The sequence below is a fragment of the Pecten maximus genome, chromosome 9 (assembly GCF_902652985.1).
Source record: "Pecten maximus chromosome 9, xPecMax1.1, whole genome shotgun sequence".
NCBI lineage: Eukaryota > Metazoa > Mollusca > Bivalvia > Pectinida > Pectinidae > Pecten > Pecten maximus.
This window is the reverse complement of record NC_047023.1, coordinates 38,527,063-38,548,883: the sequence shown is the minus strand read 5'-3', so window position 1 is coordinate 38,548,883 and position 21,821 is coordinate 38,527,063. Positions and strand designations below refer to the sequence as shown.

The 21,821-nt window shown below is 39.7% G+C and overlaps 1 protein-coding gene across 4 annotated transcripts; it reads right to left on the bottom strand.

Moving 5' to 3' along the window:
• Nucleotides 1-5,973: 5,973 nt before the first annotated feature.
• LOC117334994 (serine-rich adhesin for platelets-like) lies at nucleotides 5,974-20,741 on the bottom strand. Of its 4 annotated transcripts, XM_033894884.1 has the most exons (5): nucleotides 20,509-20,740; nucleotides 17,614-18,192; nucleotides 16,980-17,547; nucleotides 16,031-16,700; nucleotides 5,974-6,540 (listed from the first exon to the last, which is right to left on the bottom strand). In XM_033894884.1, exons 1-5 carry the CDS (start codon nucleotides 20,575-20,577, stop codon nucleotides 6,471-6,473), a joined length of 1,956 nt encoding a protein of 651 aa, XP_033750775.1. In that variant the 5' UTR covers nucleotides 20,578-20,740; the 3' UTR covers nucleotides 5,974-6,470. The 4 variants fall into 4 exon arrangements, with proteins under 4 accessions (XP_033750775.1, XP_033750774.1, XP_033750772.1 ...); XM_033894883.1 differs by having other exon boundaries at nucleotides 16,004-16,700; nucleotides 16,980-18,192; nucleotides 20,509-20,741; XM_033894881.1 differs by having other exon boundaries at nucleotides 16,980-18,192; nucleotides 20,509-20,741.
• Nucleotides 20,742-21,821: the final 1,080 nt, after the last annotated feature.

Sequence of the window (21,821 nt, the reverse complement as noted above, 5' to 3'; positions counted from 1 at the left end):
TCCATGTTAGGAACTGCTCATTTAGCATTCAACTCTGTGGGAACAGGTTGCACAACGTATCGTAGATACAACAGGCTTCATTCATTCTATGCATCTCCTAATTGATATCACAAAGCAGAAGCCATTGGCCTAAAGCACCAACCATTTAACTTTAGGGAGGGGGGGGGGGGGGGGGGGGAGGCCTGGGATTTTTTTTGAAGAAAACAGTTTGGCTGTTTTGACGGTGAAAAAAGTTTGTTTGTAAATTGGAGCTGAAAAAAAAGGTTTGCTCCTTTAAGATTACAAATAAAAAAGTTCGATTTGATACATCAAAAACATTAAAAGAATCTAAAACTCAAAAAAAATCCTATACAATGTACATTGTAATTTGTGAATTTCTTCATAATTATATATTCAAAATTATTGTGTGAAATCAATTCTTACAATAGCATTATAAAAGTGATTGTGGTGTATTAAATTGTTGTTTTGTATTAATCTGTAAATACTTAGTCTTGCTTTATTTTATTAAACTCACTGATCACACAAAAATACTTAATTATCTCCCTTTACTAAGTGGGCAATCAACATACAGTATTTTGCTAATATTAGACATGCATCAGATCTGTATCCTTTTTATCAATGAATAGATGGACTGGTGTACAGGATGAATGATCAAATTTCATAAACTGATATAGATAACACTGGGTGATGAATTCACAAATATTAACACTTGAATTTCAAAATGAATGAAATATTAATTCACAATGTTATTGAAAAATTTAAAAAAAAATTAAATATGAAAAAGATTGTTGCTGAAATGTTTTGGAAAAAAAAGTTCGCCGTTTTTCCACTGAGCTTGTAAAAAAAAAATTGACCCTGATAAAAATCCCAGGCCCCCCTTGAAGTTAAATGGTCGGTACCTAAACAGTTCAGGTTTCGTTTAAATTGGGCCAGGGATTGCAGGAACGATCGATGTCTTGCACATAACCATATACTATATATGTCTCTGACATAACCAACACATGCCCAGTACCTTATATGCGACTAACACGCTGTTGGTCTGCCCTGGTTACATATGTAGGCTCAATAAATAAGGTGTGGTCTGAGTGTATTATAAATACTACTACTAATAATAATACATACAAATGTGGACACATACACATACATCGCCTGTCATGCCAGCACCGCGACATAGGCCTACATGTACATCCGGCTCATCTCCTTCTGACCTGCCCGAATGTACGTCCATGGACCGTACAAATTGTTTCTCTTTTTATGGAAAATCATTAGTATTTTACGCATTATAGGCCAGACTGGCACCAAAATTTTCCGACTGAATTCTAAAAAAAAAGATCTTTTATATTAAAGTTTCGTAAAAAAGCCAGGAAAAGCTCGTGCATAAGTTGTCATATGTATATATTTTGTCGCATGCTTCTCTTTCCCGCGCTTTTTAAACATATAAATTTAAGAGATTGAATACATATTGAAATTCAATTTTCCTTTAAAACAGTAAACATTTTCTTGTATTTCAAAAAAAAAAAAAAAAATGCTGCATCCAAGAGACGATAGGTGTCGCGTTTTGGCACAAGATCCTAAGCCATGGACTCAGATCTTACATTTCCTATAACTACTCGCCCGTTTAACCTTGTGGATACATGTTTATAATATTCTGATAGTCAACACTGAAACCTTAGTTATTTCAAGTAAATCATAATATTACCTGATCGCTTGCCTCCGCCTGCAAATCTATGTCGACTCATCGTAGGTCTACTGCCGCGGGTCTTATAACCTGTATATAAAACGAAAGTACAACCGCACGGGGATTCCAAGTACTTCAATGATTTTCAGTAAACGACTGCACACGATTTACTATTAATGATACATGTATGTATGTGTGTGTGTATATATATATATATATATATATAGAAAATGTTTAAGTTAACGACATGCAAGTTTTATTATATATATATGAATTTCCTGTCGTAGTTTAGCCAATTATTTTTTATCCAATTCTACTTGAACAATATAGAGGATATTTGAACATAGATTATTTCTCACAACCATTGTCTGTGTTGGTCTTTAGAGTCACGAATCAATCTATCATAAATGTTAGGCTTGGGTATAACAGTTTAGTATCGACCAGGGGTTAGATTGATTTCAATCATAGTTACGACAGAATTATCGCTTCAGTATTAATCACGAATTGTGGTTCATGTTATATAGTAGACCAAGGTACACATGCTTTGTGTGTATGGAATAAACTTCATTTACACCTGGAAGATTGATTATACCCAGGAGTAACAAGAGGCCAAAACAGACAGATATACAGGCAAATAGTAGATAATACAATTTTATCCACGTCTGTGAACGTGCACGTAAAACGTACACGTATTTGAAATTGATATTGTGTCCTCCGTGATATTAGCACTTGTCATAATTATCAGGGCGGAAATTCTTACATTGTTACGATAGCTTGTAAGGCGTTTGTCCTGGACCTCATGGCACAAATTCCCTACCCACAGTCTATATACTACAACACTATATCATAGTCAATATGTATTACTACAACACTATATCATAGTCAATATTCATTCATTCATTCTTTAATTTCTCATAAAGAGATACATATACCGCAGTCTATACATGTATTACTTCAATACAATATACCACTGAAGTCAATTTATATGTACATTTTGTTTTGTATACCAGTTTGATCATTTAAAACACAATTTGTAAAAATTTACAACAAAATCCGTGTTCAAAAATGATTGTTGTTCAAGAATTATTTCCTTGTACTGATATCTATCATATTGATAAACATTCTCGTGAAAAGATAACATTATCGTAATTCAAAGTAAATAATTTTGCTTTGTCATGTCATAGGTATTTTTTCATTATATGATGTATTTTTTACATTATACCAAATATAATTACCATGATATGAAGTGTATTTCTCATTCGAGCGATCGCCTATATCACAACGTACAATGACAGTTATATCACAGGGTGCACGTGGTGTCTGTTTCGGGCCTGTTATCAATCTACAGTAGATCAGACTAAACTCAAAGTACATGTGTTCACATGCTCCTTCACGATAAGCCATACCCGAGTGTTTGATAAGTGAGAGTGGACTTTATATATACATGTATAATAATTATATAAGTTTCTGGATATATGACCAGTGTAGTAAATAATATCCAATTCAAATATCAAATTCTTTTGTTATATCAAGCTGTACAGCTTATCTGTTTACAAATACATAATAATACATGTGGATGGTGTATGGGACACATATATCAATACAGTGATCGATGGGTGTCTTTATATGAATATTGACCAGTGTAAGAGGGTGGCTATATCTGAATCTTTGACCAGTGTCAGACGGTGTCTATATCTGAATCTTTGACCAGTGTAAGAGGGTGTTTATATCTGAATCTTTGACCAGTGTAAGAGGGTGTCTATATCTGAATATTTGACCAGTGTAAGAGTGTGTCTATATCTGATTATTTGACCAGTGTAAGAGGGTGTCTATATCTGAATATTTGACCAGTGTAAGAGGGTGTCTATATCTGAATCTTTGACCAGTGTAAGAGGGTGTCTATATCTGAATCTTTGACCAGTGTAAGAGGGTGTCTATATCTGAATCTTTGACCAGTGTAAGAGAGTGTCTATATCTGAATCTTTGACCAGTGTAAGAGGGTGTCTATATCTGAATATTTGACCAGTGTAAGAGAGTGTCTATATCTGAATATTTTACCAGTGTAAGAGGGTGTCTATACCTGAATATTTTACCAGTGCATGATGATGTCAATATATGAATATATCTGAAAGCTTGACCAGAGTTATAACGAGTGTTGGTATCTGTATGTATAATAATAATTCCATACGTGACCAATGTAGAAAATGTCCAAATCAATTTGATGCAAAATGGTAAATTTCCAAAGTTACTTGTCATGGGCCAATCGGAAAACTATTTGGGCTTTCCATAGGTACTCTAGGTTTTCCATCGCATCTTGTTTTTCCGAAGATGATGTATGACGAAAACACCCGAGTACAGTGTAGCTTTCCGATTGGTTATTGGGTATTCAACAAAAAAAACCTTACACCATAAAATTAGTTGGGGGAACCTTTCCCCAGGTACAAGAGATTAAATAAGTAACTTCAATGTAAACCATAGTAGATAAAATGAACGTTGATATGTAGGAACAGTTACGAAACATCCTTGCCACACTGTACCATACCAGATGGCAGCATTATATAACCCAACTATCTTGGAAAGGTTTTGACATAGATATAAATAGTCTGTCTACTTTGATTGGCTCGCTAGCATATATTTTTCGGCATAGCCGTCTTATTTTCTTTTGGTGCCGGATATGACGCGAAGGTGGCGTTACTGGTCAAGATGAAGAATGTGATTGGTCAATGTAGCGGTAAATGCAAAATGCAGATATACAGTTAAAGACGAAACAAAATTAAGATTGAATTTTCAAATGACACATTATTAAAAAATTACAGTCCTGATTCAAATGCAGTCTTATTATCACCAAAAATGATTCAAACTGATATAATGTTGTTTTCCGTGCTGAAACGCATTTATTAATTAGTTCGTTAATTTATTTCATCAGTAGTTTTACATTATAACCACCAGCATTAAAACTATGCCGTTTATCTTTTTTTAAAGATCTTTTTTGTTAAAGATATTTCTTGTTCGTAGTGATTTGTTATTTGATGTCTGTGATGTCACAATTCGTAGAGGAACAATTGGAGAAATTGATTGTGTATTCATACATTGTGCGATTAGGTCTACAGTGTATCACGTGACTGGAGAAGTGACGTCATGTTATATTTTCTATCAAGCTGATGATGACGAGGAGGGTGAAGTGTAATGATGACGAGGATGGTGAAGTGTAATGATGACGAGGAGGGTGAAGTGTAATGACGACGAGGATGGTGAAGCGTAATGACGACGAGGAGGGTGAAGTGTAATGATGACGAGGATGGTGAAGTGTAATGATGACGAGGAGGGTGAAGTGTAATGATGACGAGGAGGGTGAAGTGTAATGACGACGAGAAGGGTGAAGTGTAATGACGACGAGGAGGGTGAAGTGTAATGATGACGAGGAGGGTGAAGTGTAATGATGACGAGGATGGTGAAGTGTAATGATGACGAGGAGGGTGAAGTGTAATGATGACGAGGAAGGTGAAGTGTAATGATGACGAGGAGGGTGAAGTGTAATGATGACGAGGAGGGTGAAGTGTAATGATGACGAGGAAAGTGAAGTGTAATGATGACGAGGAGGGTGAAGTGTAATGATGACGAGGAGGGTGAAGTGTAATGATGACGAGGAGGGTGAAGTGTAATGATGACGAGGAGGGTGAAGTGTAATGATGACGAGGAAGGTGAAGTGTAATGATGACGAGGAGGGTGAAGTGTAATGATGACGAGGAAGGTGAAGTGTAATGATGACGAGGAGGGTGAAGTGTAATGATGACGAGGAGGGTGAAGTGTAATGATTGTGTAATAAGGGGCATAAAGGACATCCATTTACAATTGAGTGGGGAATACTTGTATACATGTATATGGCTATATATGCGGTTTTCTCCCACCCTCCCCACCCTAGATGTGTCATATTCTAGGTATCGTTTCCCGAAAAGTTACACAGGTAGACAATCCCGAAACGTATAATAGGAACTGATACCTGGAATGTGATACACCGAGGATAAGGCTACTACTGGTCGCTGCCTCCCGGCCATATTATTGTTTTGGGGTTTGCACATTTGGCTCGCTATCACACTTTATACACAATTTAACGATTGGTTAAATGCAGCGATATAAGAATTTGCTACGGTCCGTATATAGCATATTTTGCAACTCATATTTTCAGACTTTGTTTTGGGGGGGGGGGGGGGGGGGGGGGGGGGGGGGGGGCTAGATTAAAATTCAAAATGACTTCCCCGGTGTTCATCATATTGACTCACTGAAGAACACAAAAATCGTATGAAACAGTTTTATTAACCAACACGTTTGAGGTGATGGCTGTACTATGTGCATAATTTACTACAATATACATGTACTTAGTAAAATTTTGCCAGCTAGGCCTTGGCCTATATACGGGCGCTCACAACAGGATATATCTCCTAACACCCTCGGCGCCCATAATATGCTCACAAACAGAACATCATCACCACACCATGAATGCGCACAAAGCATTATCACCACACCAATACAACAGAATCAAACACTGGGCGCTTTCAAACACCCAGTAGTTAGTCTCATTACGTAAGTTTAACTCTTCATTGCCTTTAGTCTTTCGGTTCATCTTGGGAATATCATAATTTATGTTTATGTCGTTCAAGTATGTGAGAAAAAAATGGAATTAAAAAGGTAACATTTATTCTCATTTGTTTTTCACGAAGAACTCATCGCTGTCCGGCCTATTTCCGGTACACGTGCCGTGCGGCGGCGACCTCTGTCAGTGTCAAAAGTGACGTCATGCGTCATACTCGGTCGGTGGCGTGATGTACCCCGACAGTGCTGCATTGTGGGCCTTCTCCAGTTTCCTGAAAATATAAATGAATTTTACGTTGATAAGAAGCATAATCGACCCAAAGGGCCGCTGCTGTAAACAAATATTTGTCCACCGTGGTCCCTTCCTGTCATCCTCGACATGATAACCTCGCCCACCCTTCACTTCCTCCAAATCGATTACAGAGATGTCGACAACATTTTAGACAATGTATAGGCACGACGATTAAAATGTCATTGAACCGGACGACTAATACATATGTCAGACTCTTCAGATAGGATATGTACCCGAGGTCAGAAATACACACCACAGTTTGATACTTACTCCTGTGTGGTGCAGATTTTTATCTAGGCCTAATGAACGTGACGAGGAATGCCAGCCATACATTTAGACAAGGAAATCGAGACTTTATCAACCCCAGTTAATATAAAATGAGCAGCATAATATCTCAACATTAAGTCATGTGGCGGTTTGTTAAATTACGTGTAAATATGTAATCAATGTATAATAGGATTAAGAACATAGTTTTTACTATAGTTTTTATTGAACTTGTGAAGTCATTGATTTAAAAGTTGCCCTGGTTCATACGTATATATTTACCATTGTATGGCACTGCCACTATATATATAACCCTACCAATTCAGTTGCGAGTTCACCAGCTTATGAACTGCCAACTGAAATTTTAATTTGAAAATTAAAAAAAAAAAATCGCACGACAAATAAAAAATCGCAGATAGTAAATATAAGCATTGAACGGCTTTCAGTTGGCATTCATAGCCAATATGAATGCCAACTGAAAGCCGTTCAATGCTTAAATAATGTAATACTGATGGTTAATTTGGTTGGATCCAACCCGCCCATTTTCCGATTTCCAAGAAAATCAAGAAAAATAAAGCTTTGTCCTCAGTTAATATTTGTTTCGTAGGTCGATGTTATCATGTATGGACCTTATCGATATGCTGTATATGCTATACTCACATGTATTTGTATAATAATGTCTGTCATAATCATATACTACCTTGCTAATAATTCGGCACTCCGAAAGATCTTTTTTGCGCAAATACCTAATTAATACATTTATGTACATGAAAAAAAGCAAACTGATCTTCTGCAAAACATTGCTCATACAGACGAGATACCACAGCAATTATATCGAAGTACGAGGGCTATTCAATAAATTCTGCCATTAATATCATAGATAAATAATATTGTTGAATTATTTTTCAATGGCAACACCACAATGTGCAGCCTTGACAGTCTCGCGCACTTTCGCTACCACAACGTAAACTCTACGCGGTAGTCTCCCTTTGATACTAGAATAACACAGTACCCAGTGCAATTCTCAACTCTTGACGCATATATTTACTAGAGAGTATTTTTCTTTAGCATAGAAAAAAAATAAGAAAAAGTCAGAAAGACTAGTGATCCAACTTGCTCAATTCTTGTTGGAAGTTAAAATTTGGAGCGTACATTGATATTAAAATCTTATGTGGCGTGCTGCTATTTCCGAAAGTCGTGTAGTATGTGACAGAATTGATTGAATTACTCTGGTATGAACATTAAACTACTTAACGGATGTTAACAATGGCGAAGAGGAAAGCTGGACTACTGGAATTCACCTCCACACTGTATGGAGTGAAAAGCTACACAATACGATATATAACACAGTGAAAACAAAGTGTACAATACTAGTAGTTTAAACACAGGAACCTGCTTCTGGTCAGTATTTACAGAAAAAATAGCCCCTCTCTTACTACGAATAGTAAGGAGAGTAGGGAATCTTTTCTATAAATACTAGCAGATTCCTGAAACTTTTTGTATTGTCAAAGCAGGTCATACTGACAGTGTGATATTCAATGACAATATTAATGTGCATTGTCAAAGCAGGTCATACTGACAGTGTGATAGTCAATGACAATATTGATTTGTATTGTCAAAGCAGGGCATGCTGACAGTGTGATATTCAATGACAATATTGATTTGTATTGTCAAAGCAGGGCATGCTGACAGTGTGATATTCAATGACAATATCAATGTGTATTGTCAAAGCAGGTCATACTGACAGTGTGCTATTCAATGACAATATTAAAACCAATAGTGTTAGTACTGTCCACTTTGTATATTATCAGTGTGTACTCTGGCCCTACACCAGACATGGTATCAGGGTCAGAGGAAACTCGGGCTATGTGGAAGTATAGTCTGTGGATATTGAGATCTGTTTTATCAATAAGGTCTTTTACATCCTGGTCAAAGTTACATCAGTATTCCTTAACTTGAAATTAATTACCACAGGAAAGTAATATAGTGTTCCACAAAAAACTTAGTTAAAGAAATTTCCTTAAATTCTGTAATGCTCTTCGGTGGAAAATATTACACTTAGGCATTTCATTAACTTATGGACTATTGACAAAACATGGGCCCGAGGCCAGTTTATTAATATTTCTTAAGTTAAGGAAATTAACCTAAAGGATTTAAGGAAGGTTTATAAGATTTTCACTTAAAATTCGCAATCCTTTCCTATGGAAAAGTTTCTTTTAATTTCCTTAACTAAGGGATATTCATCAACTGGCCACAGGTCCAAGTTTAATCAAATTTCTGTAACTTAATGAAATGTCAAAGCTTTTATATATATAAGTTACTGATTATTGATGAAACTGGGGCATCAATATTCTTAATTATCCTTGTGGTATATGTTGTCTATGCTGTATCGAGAAGTGTCGGGGTCGATCTACGGGATGTTATAGTGGTATATGTTGTCTATACTGTATCGAGAAGTGTCGGGGTCGATCTACGGGATGTTATAGTGGTATATGTTGTCTATACTGTATCGAGAAGTGTCGGGGTCGATCTACGGGATGTTATAGTGGTATATGTTGTCTATACTGTATCGAGAAGTGTCGGGGTCGATCTACGGGATGTTATAGTGGTATATGTTGTCTATACTGTATCGAGAAGTGTCGGGGTCGATCTACGGGATGTTATAGTGGTATATGTTGTCTATACTGTATCGAGAAGTGTCGGGGTCGATCTACGGGATGTTATAGTGGTATATGTTGTCTATACTGTATCGAGAAGTGTCGGGGTCGATCTACGGGATGTTATAGTGGTATATGTTGTCTATACTGTATCGAGAAGTGTCGGGGTCGATCTACGGGATGTTATAGTGGTATATGTTGTCTATACTGTATCGAGAAGTGTCGGGGTCGATCTACGGGATGTTATAGTGGTATATGTTGTCTATACTGTATCGAGAAGTGTCGGGGTCGATCTACGGGATGATCTAGTGGTATATGTTGTCTATACTGTATCGAGAAGTGTCGGGGTCGATCTACGGGATGATCTAGTGGTATATGTTGTCTATACTGTATCGAGAAGTGTCGGGGTCGATCTACGGGATGTTATAGTGGTATATGTTGTCTATACTGTATCGAGAAGTGTCGGGGTCGATCTACGGGATGTTCTAGTGGTATATGTTGTCTATACTGTATCGAGAAGTGTCGGGGTCGATCTACGGGATGTTATAGTGGTATATGTTGTCTATACTGTATCGAGAAGTGTCGGGGTCGATCTACGGGATGTTCTAGTGGTATATGTTGTCTATACTGTATCGAGAAGTGTCGGGGTCGATCTACGGGATGTTCTAGTGGTATATGTTGTCTATACTGTATCGAGAAGTGTCGGGGTCGATCTACGGGATGTTATAGTGGTATATGTTGTCTATACTGTATCGAGAAGTGTCGGGGTCGATCTACGGGATGTTCTAGTGGTATATGTTGTCTATACTGTATCGAGAAGTGTCGGGGTCGATCTACGGGATGTTATAGTGGTATATGTTGTCTATACTGTATCGAGAAGTGTCGGGGTCGATCTACGGGATGTTATAGTGGTATATGTTGTCTATACTGTATCGAGAAGTGTCGGGGTCGATCTACGGGATGTTATAGTGGTATATGTTGTCTATACTGTATCGAGAAGTGTCGGGGTCGATCTACGGGATGTTATAGTGGTATATGTTGTCTATACTGTATCGAGAAGTGTCGGGGTCGATCTACGGGATGTTATAGTGGTATATGTTGTCTATACTGTATCGAGAAGTGTCGGGGTCGATCTACGGGATGTTATAGTGGTATATGTTGTCTATACTGTATCGAGAAGTGTCGGGGTCGATCTACGGGATGTTATAGTGGTATATGTTGTCTATACTGTATCGAGAAGTGTCGGGGTCGATCTACGGGATGTTCTAGTGGTATATGTTGTCTATACTGTATCGAGAAGTGTCGGGGTCGATCTACGGGATGTTATAGTGGTATATGTTGTCTATACTGTATCGAGAAGTGTCGGGGTCGATCTACGGGATGTTATAGTGGTATATGTTGTCTATACTGTATCGAGAAGTGTCGGGGTCGATCTACGGGATGTTATAGTGGTATATGTTGTCTATACTGTATCGAGAAGTGTCGGGGTCGATCTACGGGATGTTATAGTGGTATATGTTGTCTATACTGTATCGAGAAGTGTCGGGGTCGATCTACGGGATGTTATAGTGGTATATGTTGTCTATACTGTATCGAGAAGTGTCGGGGTCGATCTACGGGATGTTATAGTGGTATATGTTGTCTATACTGTATCGAGAAGTGTCGGGGTCGATCTACGGGATGTTATAGTGGTATATGTTGTCTATACTGTATCGAGAAGTGTCGGGGTCGATCTACGGGATGTTATAGTGGTATATGTTGTCTATACTGTATCGAGAAGTGTCGGGGTCGATCTACGGGATGTTATAGTGGTATATGTTGTCTATACTGTATCGAGAAGTGTCGGGGTCGATCTACGGGATGTTATAGTGGTATATGTTGTCTATACTGTATCGAGAAGTGTCGGGGTCGATCTACGGGATGTTATAGTGGTATATGTTGTCTATACTGTATCGAGAAGTGTCGGGGTCGATCTACGGGATGTTATAGTGGTATATGTTGTCTATACTGTATCGAGAAGTGTCGGGGTCGATCTACGGGATGTTATAGTGGTATATGTTGTCTATACTGTATCGAGAAGTGTCGGGGTCGATCTACGGGATGTTATAGTGGTATATGTTGTCTATACTGTATCGAGAAGTGTCGGGGTCGATCTACGGGATGTTATAGTGGTATATGTTGTCTATACTGTATCGAGAAGTGTCGGGGTCGATCTACGGGATGTTATAGTGGTATATGTTGTCTATACTGTATCGAGAAGTGTCGGGGTCGATCTACGGGATGTTATAGTGGTATATGTTGTCTATACTGTATCGAGAAGTGTCGGGGTCGATCTACGGGATGTTATAGTGGTATATGTTGTCTATACTGTATCGAGAAGTGTCGGGGTCGATCTACGGGATGTTATAGTGGTATATGTTGTCTATACTGTATCGAGAAGTGTCGGGGTCGATCTACGGGATGTTATAGTGGTATATGTTGTCTATACTGTATCGAGAAGTGTCGGGGTCGATCTACGGGATGTTATAGTGGTATATGTTGTCTATGCTGTATCGAGAAGTGTCGGGGTCGATCTACGGGATGTTATAGTGGTATATGTTGTCTATACTGTATCGAGAAGTGTCGGGGTCGATCTACGGGATGTTATAGTGGTATATGTTGTCTATACTGTATCGAGAAGTGTCGGGGTCGATCTACGGGATGTTATAGTGGTATATGTTGTCTATACTGTATCGAGAAGTGTCGGGGTCGATCTACGGGATGTTATAGTGGTATATGTTGTCTATACTGTATCGAGAAGTGTCGGGGTCGATCTACGGGATGTTATAGTGGTATATGTTGTCTATACTGTATCGAGAAGTGTCGGGGTCGATCTACGGGATGTTATAGTGGTATATGTTGTCTATACTGTATCGAGAAGTGTCGGGGTCGATCTACGGGATGTTATAGTGGTATATGTTGTCTATACTGTATCGAGAAGTGTCGGGGTCGATCTACGGGATGTTATAGTGGTATATGTTGTCTATACTGTATCGAGAAGTGTCGGGGTCGATCTACGGGATGTTATAGTGGTATATGTTGTCTATACTGTATCGAGAAGTGTCGGGGTCGATCTACGGGATGTTATAGTGGTATATGTTGTCTATACTGTATCGAGAAGTGTCGGGGTCGATCTACGGGATGATCTAGTGGTATATGTTGTCTATACTGTATCGAGAAGTGTCGGGGTCGATCTACGGGATGTTATAGTGGTATATGTTGTCTATACTGTATCGAGAAGTGTCGGGGTCGATCTACGGGATGTTATAGTGGTATATGTTGTCTATACTGTATCGAGAAGTGTCGGGGTCGATCTACGGGATGTTATAGTGGTATATGTTGTCTATACTGTATCGAGAAGTGTCGGGGTCGATCTACGGGATGTTATAGTGGTATATGTTGTCTATACTGTATCGAGAAGTGTCGGGGTCGATCTACGGGATGTTATAGTGGTATATGTTGTCTATACTGTATCGAGAAGTGTCGGGGTCGATCTACGGGATGTTATAGTGGTATATGTTGTCTATACTGTATCGAGAAGTGTCGGGGTCGATCTACGGGATGATCTAGTGGTATATGTTGTCTATACTGTATCGAGAAGTGTCGGGGTCGATCTACGGGATGTTATAGTGGTATATGTTGTCTATACTGTATCGAGAAGTGTCGGGGTCGATCTACGGGATGTTATAGTGGTATATGTTGTCTATACTGTATCGAGAAGTGTCGGGGTCGATCTACGGGATGTTATAGTGGTATATGTTGTCTATACTGTATCGAGAAGTGTCGGGGTCGATCTACGGGATGTTATAGTGGTATATGTTGTCTATACTGTATCGAGAAGTGTCGGGGTCGATCTACGGGATGTTATAGTGGTATATGTTGTCTATACTGTATCGAGAAGTGTCGGGGTCGATCTACGGGATGTTATAGTGGTATATGTTGTCTATACTGTATCGAGAAGTGTCGGGGTCGATCTACGGGATGATCTAGTGGTATATGTTGTCTATACTGTATCGAGAAGTGTCGGGGTCGATCTACGGGATGTTATAGTGGTATATGTTGTCTATATTGTATCGAGAAGTGTCGGGGTCGATCTACGGGATGTTATAGTGGTATATGTTGTCTATGCTGTATCGAGAAGTGTCGGGGTCGATCTACGGGATGTTATAGTGGTATATGTTGTCTATACTGTATCGAGAAGTGTCGGGGTCGATCTACGGGATGTTATAGTGGTATATGTTGTCTATACTGTATCGAGAAGTGTCGGGGTCGATCTACGGGATGTTATAGTGGTATATGTTTTCTATACTGTATCGAGAAGTGTCGGGGTCGATCTACGGGATGTTATAGTGGTATATGTTGTCTATACTGTATCGAGAAGTGTCGGGGTCGATCTACGGGATGTTATAGTGGTATATGTTGTCTATACTGTATCGAGAAGTGTCGGGGTCGATCTACGGGATGTTATAGTGGTATATGTTGTCTATACTGTATCGAGAAGTGTCGGGGTCGATCTACGGGATGTTATAGTGGTATATGTTGTCTATACTGTATCGAGAAGTGTCGGGGTCGATCTACGGGATGTTATAGTGGTATATGTTGTCTATACTGTATCGAGAAGTGTCGGGGTCGATCTACGGGATGTTATAGTGGTATATGTTGTCTATACTGTATCGAGAAGTGTCGGGGTCGATCTACGGGATGTTATAGTGGTATATGTTGTCTATACTGTATCGAGAAGTGTCGGGGTCGATCTACGGGATGTTATAGTGGTATATGTTGTCTATACTGTATCGAGAAGTGTCGGGGTCGATCTACGGGATGTTCTAGTGGTATATGTTGTCTATACTGTATCGAGAAGTGTCGGGGTCGATCTACGGGATGTTCTAGTGGTATATGTTGTCTATACTGTATCGAGAAGTGTCGGGGTCGATCTACGGGATGTTATAGTGGTATATGTTGTCTATACTGTATCGAGAAGTGTCGGGGTCGATCTACGGGATGTTATAGTGGTATATGTTGTCTATACTGTATCGAGAAGTGTCGGGGTCGATCTACGGGATGTTCTAGTGGTATATGTTGTCTATACTGTATCGAGAAGTGTCGGGGTCGATCTACGGGATGTTATAGTGGTATATGTTGTCTATACTGTATCGAGAAGTGTCGGGGTCGATCTACGGGATGTTATAGTGGTATATGTTGTCTATACTGTATCGAGAAGTGTCGGGGTCGATCTACGGGATGTTATAGTGGTATATGTTGTCTATACTGTATCGAGAAGTGTCGGGGTCGATCTACGGGATGTTATAGTGGTATATGTTGTCTATACTGTATCGAGAAGTGTCGGGGTCGATCTACGGGATGTTATAGTGGTATATGTTGTCTATACTGTATCGAGAAGTGTCGGGGTCGATCTACGGGATGTTATAGTGGTATATGTTGTCTATACACTGTATCGAGAAGTGTCGGGGTCGATCTACGGGATGTTATAGTGGTATATGTTGTCTATACTGTATCGAGAAGTGTCGGGGTCGATCTACGGGATGTTATAGTGGTATATGTTGTCTATACTGTATCGAGAAGTGTCGGGGTCGATCTACGGGATGTTCTAGTGGTATATGTTGTCTATACTGTATCGAGAAGTGTCGGGGTCGATCTACGGGATGTTCTAGTGGTATATGTTGTCTATACTGTATCGAGAAGTGTCGGGGTCGATCTACGGGATGTTATAGTGGTATATGTTGTCTATACTGTATCGAGAAGTGTCGGGGTCGATCTACGGGATGTTATAGTGGTATATGTTGTCTATACTGTATCGAGAAGTGTCGGGGTCGATCTACGGGATGTTATAGTGGTATATGTTGTCTATACTGTATCGAGAAGTGTCGGGGTCGATCTACGGGATGTTATAGTGGTATATGTTGTCTATACTGTATCGAGAAGTGTCGGGGTCGATCTACGGGATGTTATAGTGGTATATGTTGTCTATACTGTATCGAGAAGTGTCGGGGTCGATCTACGGGATGTTATAGTGGTATATGTTGTCTATACTGTATCGAGAAGTGTCGGGGTCGATCTACGGGATGTTATAGTGGTATATGTTGTCTATACTGTATCGAGAAGTGTCGGGGTCGATCTACGGGATGTTATAGTGGTATATGTTGTCTATACTGTATCGAGAAGTGTCGGGGTCGATCTACGGGATGTTATAGTGGTATATGTTGTCTATACTGTATCGAGAAGTGTCGGGGTCGATCTACGGGATGTTATAGTGGTATATGTTGTCTATACTGTATCGAGAAGTGTCGGGGTCGATCTACGGGATGTTATAGTGGTATATGTTGTCTATACTGTATCGAGAAGTGTCGGGGTCGATCTACGGGATGTTATAGTGGTATATGTTGTCTATACTGTATCGAGAAGTGTCGGGGTCGATCTACGGGATGTTCTAGCTTTTGCAACTACAAGCTCTCATCGCCATACCTTCTAAGCAAAACGAAAATAGCTCACGAAAAGAAAGCTGGCGTTGCTAAGCGATTCGGACGCTCTAACCTCTTGCGGTTTAGGACGGTTATGGTGACGGCGAAGACGATGATGACGGGCACACCGACTGTAACAGCAATTGCGATTGGCCAGTAGGTGTCGTCATCCGCGTCACCCGTCTGATGTCTGATCTGGACGCCCGAGTCGCTAATAGATAAAGTCTCCGTGGACGCCTGGTCGGTATTTTGGGATGTATTTAAAGCCTTATTTTGCGTGGTTGTCTCCATTGATTTTGTCGTTTCAATGTCTGCAGTGTTTACCGTTAAGTTTGAAACGCTGCCTGTGACCGATACTGTGGTCAAACTTGTTCCATTTAAAGCTATTTGGTCCGTATTGCTGACTCGGTGAACCGTTGTCTTGTGTTCTTCGGTGGTTCTTTCGGTTGTTAACGAGTCGTTCACATGAGCACCCTTGGTTACAGGTAGTGTGTTATCGGTCGAATTCTGGGCTTCCGTCGAGACTTCGACGTTGGTTAAGTCAACATTAATGTTGGATGATGTCAATGTGATAGTAGACGTGGATTCAATATTAACTGTGTCTCTTGGATTTGTAGTAGTTACTATCCTGCTGACTTCTTGAGTGGCTGGTTTGCTTGTTCTACTGACTTCCGGCGTTGTTGTTTTGCTTGTTCTACTGACTTCCTGTGTTGTTGTTTTGCTTGTTCTACTAACTTCCGGCATTGTCGTTTTTCTTGTTCTACTAACTTCCGACGTTGTTGTTTTGGTTATTCTACTAACTTCCGGTATCATTGGTTTTTCTGTTCTATTGGCATTTTGTGTTATTTGCTCGTCTGTTAAATTGACTTCCGGCATTATTGGATTGTCTGTTCTGTTGAGGCCCTCCGCTGTTGTCGGCGTATCTGTTTGGGTGACGGTCTGCATTTGTGTTTCACCTGTTCTATTCACGGTCTCGAGACGTTCCTGTGTTATTGTTTTGCTTGTTCTACTAACTTCCGGCATTGTCGTTTTTCTTGTTCTACTAACTTCCGACGTTGTTGTTTTGGTTATTCTACTAACTTCCGGTATCATTGGTTTTTCTGTTCTATTGGCATTTTGTGTTATTTGCTCGTCTGTTAAATTGACTTCCGGCATTATTGGATTGTCTGTTCTGTTGAGGCCCTCCGCTGTTGTCGGCGTATCTGTTTGGGTGACGGTCTGCATTTGTGTTTCACCTGTTCTATTCACGGTCTCGAGACGCATCTCCGTTTTTGTTGTTACCCCCATTTCTGTTGTAAGTAAGTTGGTGTGTACGATGTCTGTTTTCGGAGGAATGTTTGTAGATTGGGACAAGTTGTGCATTTTTGTTATGGTGGTAGGTGTTAATTTGTGCAAATTATCTTTTGGTGCAGTCGAAGATGACTTTACTTCCGGCATATCTGGGTCTATAAAGGGCTTTTGCACACTATCGACATCCGGTTTGGTAGATGGTATAGACTTGTTCACGTCATTCATACCCGATGTGGTCGGTTTATACACACTATTCACACCCGGTGTGGTAGGTTTGTGTACACCATTCACACCCGGTGTGGTATGTTTGTGTACACCATTCACATCCGTTTTGGTAGGTTTGTGTACACCATTCACACCCGGTGTGGTAGGTTTGTCCACAGTTTTCACTGTGGTAGAAGCATCTATGCCAATGTTAATCACAGTTTTTCCTTCCGGTGGGGTAGATGTATACACATTTATCCCCTCTGATGTTGCAGAACTATCTTTGTCAATGTTAAACACACTTTTCACTTCCTGTGTTGTAGAATTATCTACTTCAATGCTAGGGTTTGTTTTCACTGTGGTTGGCGATGCCGTCTTTGTCGTAGTTGATGTTGCTATAATGTTGACTTTACCTGTTTGAAAAGTCGGTGATGATGCCGAAACTGAAGACGATAATGAAGATGATACAAATGGTGATGTGAATGACGTCGGCTGAGACGTGTAGTTTATTTCTGATGAGGCAGTAATGTTCCTTTGATCAGGATTGATGTCGGTGATATCGTTGTTTCTCACCGTATTATCATGGAAGTCTTTCTCGCGATCGAGATCTGTCGGCCAGGCTGTAAAATAATTCGATGATGAGTCAATACGGTCAAGTGTCGTAGGTGTCACTGTGTCCCAGTTGGTTTGAGTGGCCACCTAAAACATAAAACACATTCCTAAACATCTTACTAAACACTGAACACTTCAAGAGCGTTATCGATACATGTATACATATAAATCGTGTACCAGTACTTAAAATGAGAAAACATTGGCACCCACCTATACAGGTAGATAATGAAATATGGGAGACGGTTAAATACTGTTAAAGAAAGTCGTCGGGTCGGTAGGGGAGGGGAATATTCAATATCTATATACATTTATCCATTTGACAAGGATCGCCGAATAGAAATTTGATAAGAAATGCAAAGATGTAAATTTTAGTATTAGACACCACATACAGTCATGCGAAAGAAACACAGTACTTGTTCAATACGCTTACGTCATACATATTGTATGACACAAATGAAAAACACCTTATTGTGACGTCATTCAACCAATATTTACATTTGGCCTCACATTCTCCCATTGCCTCAATGTTAATCGGGGCTGCATCTATGAGCGGATAGATGCAGTTAAGGTCACATGACATGATTGTTACGTCATTTTGATCAACATCATGAAAATGCTTTGCTATGCGCTACGAATGAATCAAACGAAGCGAGGATGATGATTGAGAACAATGTTGACATGTACATTGTGTCAGATTGGTTGCAGTTCAATTACAGAAAGAAGTTGATTTTAAAATGCTATTCTTTCAAATGAACGTACATACAAGGAAATGGATGAAAATTAAAAAAAAAAGGATTTATTTAAGAAAAGCAGAGTTTAACAAAAGTATATGTAGGTATAACAATTAAACGCTGGTTAGATTGTATTTATTGTCAATATAGAATCTAAATACAGTATGGGCGACAGATAAATATTCTTATCTTTTACCCAGCTTGCATTTATATGGACAATAACTACAATCTAACAATCATTTAATTAGTAATTGAACGGTCTAAGTGATGGTAACTGACGCCATGAAGATTGCATTTTATTGACAATCAATATAAACTCACATTAACTGTTAACTATTGTATTTACATTTCATAGATTATCTTGAAATATTGTCATGTCTATTTTCTCTACAATTTGTATTTTACTGTAAGAGCTTCCTGAAATCATAACCATCTAATGATTGAAACAGACTATACTCTTTATCCGAGAAGACGTGTAAAGCACTAACATAAAGAGAAAATGGCGTCAAAATATAGTCGTAGTCATCTAAATGATTGATACAAATGTAATATGACCTGTGTAACTGAGGCGACGTTTCAAGCGTTCACACAATGTATTGTCGTCTTAACTGGAGGTTTTTTTTTTTTGCTTGTTTTTGTTTAACGTCCTATTAACAGCCAGGGTCATTTAAGGACGTGCCAGGTTTGGAGGTGGAGGAAAGCCGGAGTACCCGGAGAAAAACCACCGGCCTACGGTCAGTACCTGGCAACTGCCCCACGTAGGTTTCTTAACTGGAGACCACAAAGCAAGATGTAAATAATGGTGTACTAGTTTTTTTGGTTTTTTTTTTGGTACATTTTCTCGGGAGTAACAAATGATCAATATAATGAAAGAATTTGACAGTTTTCGATCGTGTTTTCATTCACATACATAAAATGTACATAATAAACAGAAGTATAGAAGTCAACATCTTGTTTACATGGACTTTATAAAACTAGCTAAACCATTTGATATGATCATAACTTATCAAATATTGAATAATTTAATAATTCATATTTCCTTGAGAACGTAAGACTCCTTTATTCTACATACTTGTGTTATTATTGTATGTCGATCATGATACTTTATAGAGTTTATGTTAGGTAGTTTATAAACTAGCGTGATATCATATAGTGTGACTCATCATGAAGTTGTCATAAATATTGAATACAACAGATAGAAAGCCAAAGTGTTTTATATAATACAGATATTTCCAAGATGATATTATTTGAGTCCTCTGTTCCTGCATTTCCTGGCAGACTCGCCCCAATTCTGATTACCCACATGATCTTGGGCTCGTCAATAATTTGAAATAGTGTTCTGGGCATGCTTGAAAAAATCCAACAAAAATTATTTCTATGTCATAAAAAGAATCTGTTTTATGTCCTCTTCATAAATGCTTGATACGAAATTGTAGTAAACCATTTTAAAGGACTTGCATGTGTAAAACTAAAAAGGTACCAAAAGGTTAGGTACTTGTTCTCGTTACATATAAATATAATTGTCCAGGTGTGAATACGTTAACCTACAATTAACTTTAATTTCCATCAGGCGGTACAGCGGATTGACATTAGTGGATTTAAGAAATCATTGCCTATATTTTATATACAGATATATGATACTATAGATGTAATGTATTATACATGTACTTACCAATTCCGAAAGTATAACAACCACCGCGGCCAGTCGGTAATACTGTTTACTGTCAAATTTCTTCATCATGAAGCACAGTCTTGGTTTAAATGATCAAATCTCCCATTATTGATATTACACTTTAAAACACTGTCATCGAATAGGAGCCATAGTTACTGTTTTAAATCAGGATTCTAGCCTCGGCTGTCAACAGAGAACTAGACGTAGACGATATATAATCCAGGCCGAGTGTTTTGGATTTAGCGGACTCGTGATGATTACATCGAGAGGAGGGCGCGCGTGCCAGGGTTGACCAGGACAGGGCAGGTGTTACGCATACCTATAATCGTTACACCTATAACATCAGACATGTCGACGGAAGTATCATCCCATCCTCCTCATTTATACAACCAACTAATGACCATATAGGGGTACAAAGGTGGGTAGATCTGGTATGTACGGTAGGTACGGCAGGTACGGTAGGTACGGCAGGTACGGAGGAGGGTAGATCTGGTATGTACGATAGGTACGGAGGAGGGTAGGTCTGGTATGTACGGTAGGTACGGTAGGTACGGCAGGTACGGTAGGTACGGCAGGTACGGAGGAGGGTAGGTCTGGTATGTACGATAGGTAGGGAGGAGGGTAGGTCTGGTATGTAGGGTAGGTACGGAGGAGGGTAGATCTGGTATGTACGGTAGGTACGGAGGAGGGTAGATCTGGTATGTACGGTAGGTACGGAGGAGGGTAGATCTGGTATGTACGATAGGTAGGGAGGAGGGTAGGTCTGGTATGTACGGTAGGTACGGAGGAGGGTAGATCTGGTATGTACGGTAGGTACGGAGGAGGGTAGATCTGGTATGTACGGTAGGTACGGAGGAGGGTAGATCTGGTATGTACGATAGGTACGGAGGAGGGTAGGTCTGGTATGTACGATAGGTACGGAGGAGGGTAGATCTAGTATGTACGGTATGTGCGGAGGAGGGTAGGTCTGGTATGTACGGTAGGTACGGAGGAGGGTAGATCTGGTATGTACGATAGGTACGGAGGAGGGTAGGTCTGGTATGTACGGTATGTACGGAGGGGGTAGATCTAGTATGTACGGTATGTACGGTAGGTACGGAGGAGGGTAGATCTGGTATGTACGGTAGGTATGGAGGAGGGTAGATCTGGTATGTACGGTAGGTACGGAGGAGGGTAGGTCTGGTATGTACGGTAGGTACGGAGGAGGGTAGGTCTGGTACATGTATGTACGGAGGAGGGTAGATCTGGTATGTACGGTATGTACGGTAGGTACGGAGGAGGGTAGATCTGGTATGTACGGTAGGTACGAAGGA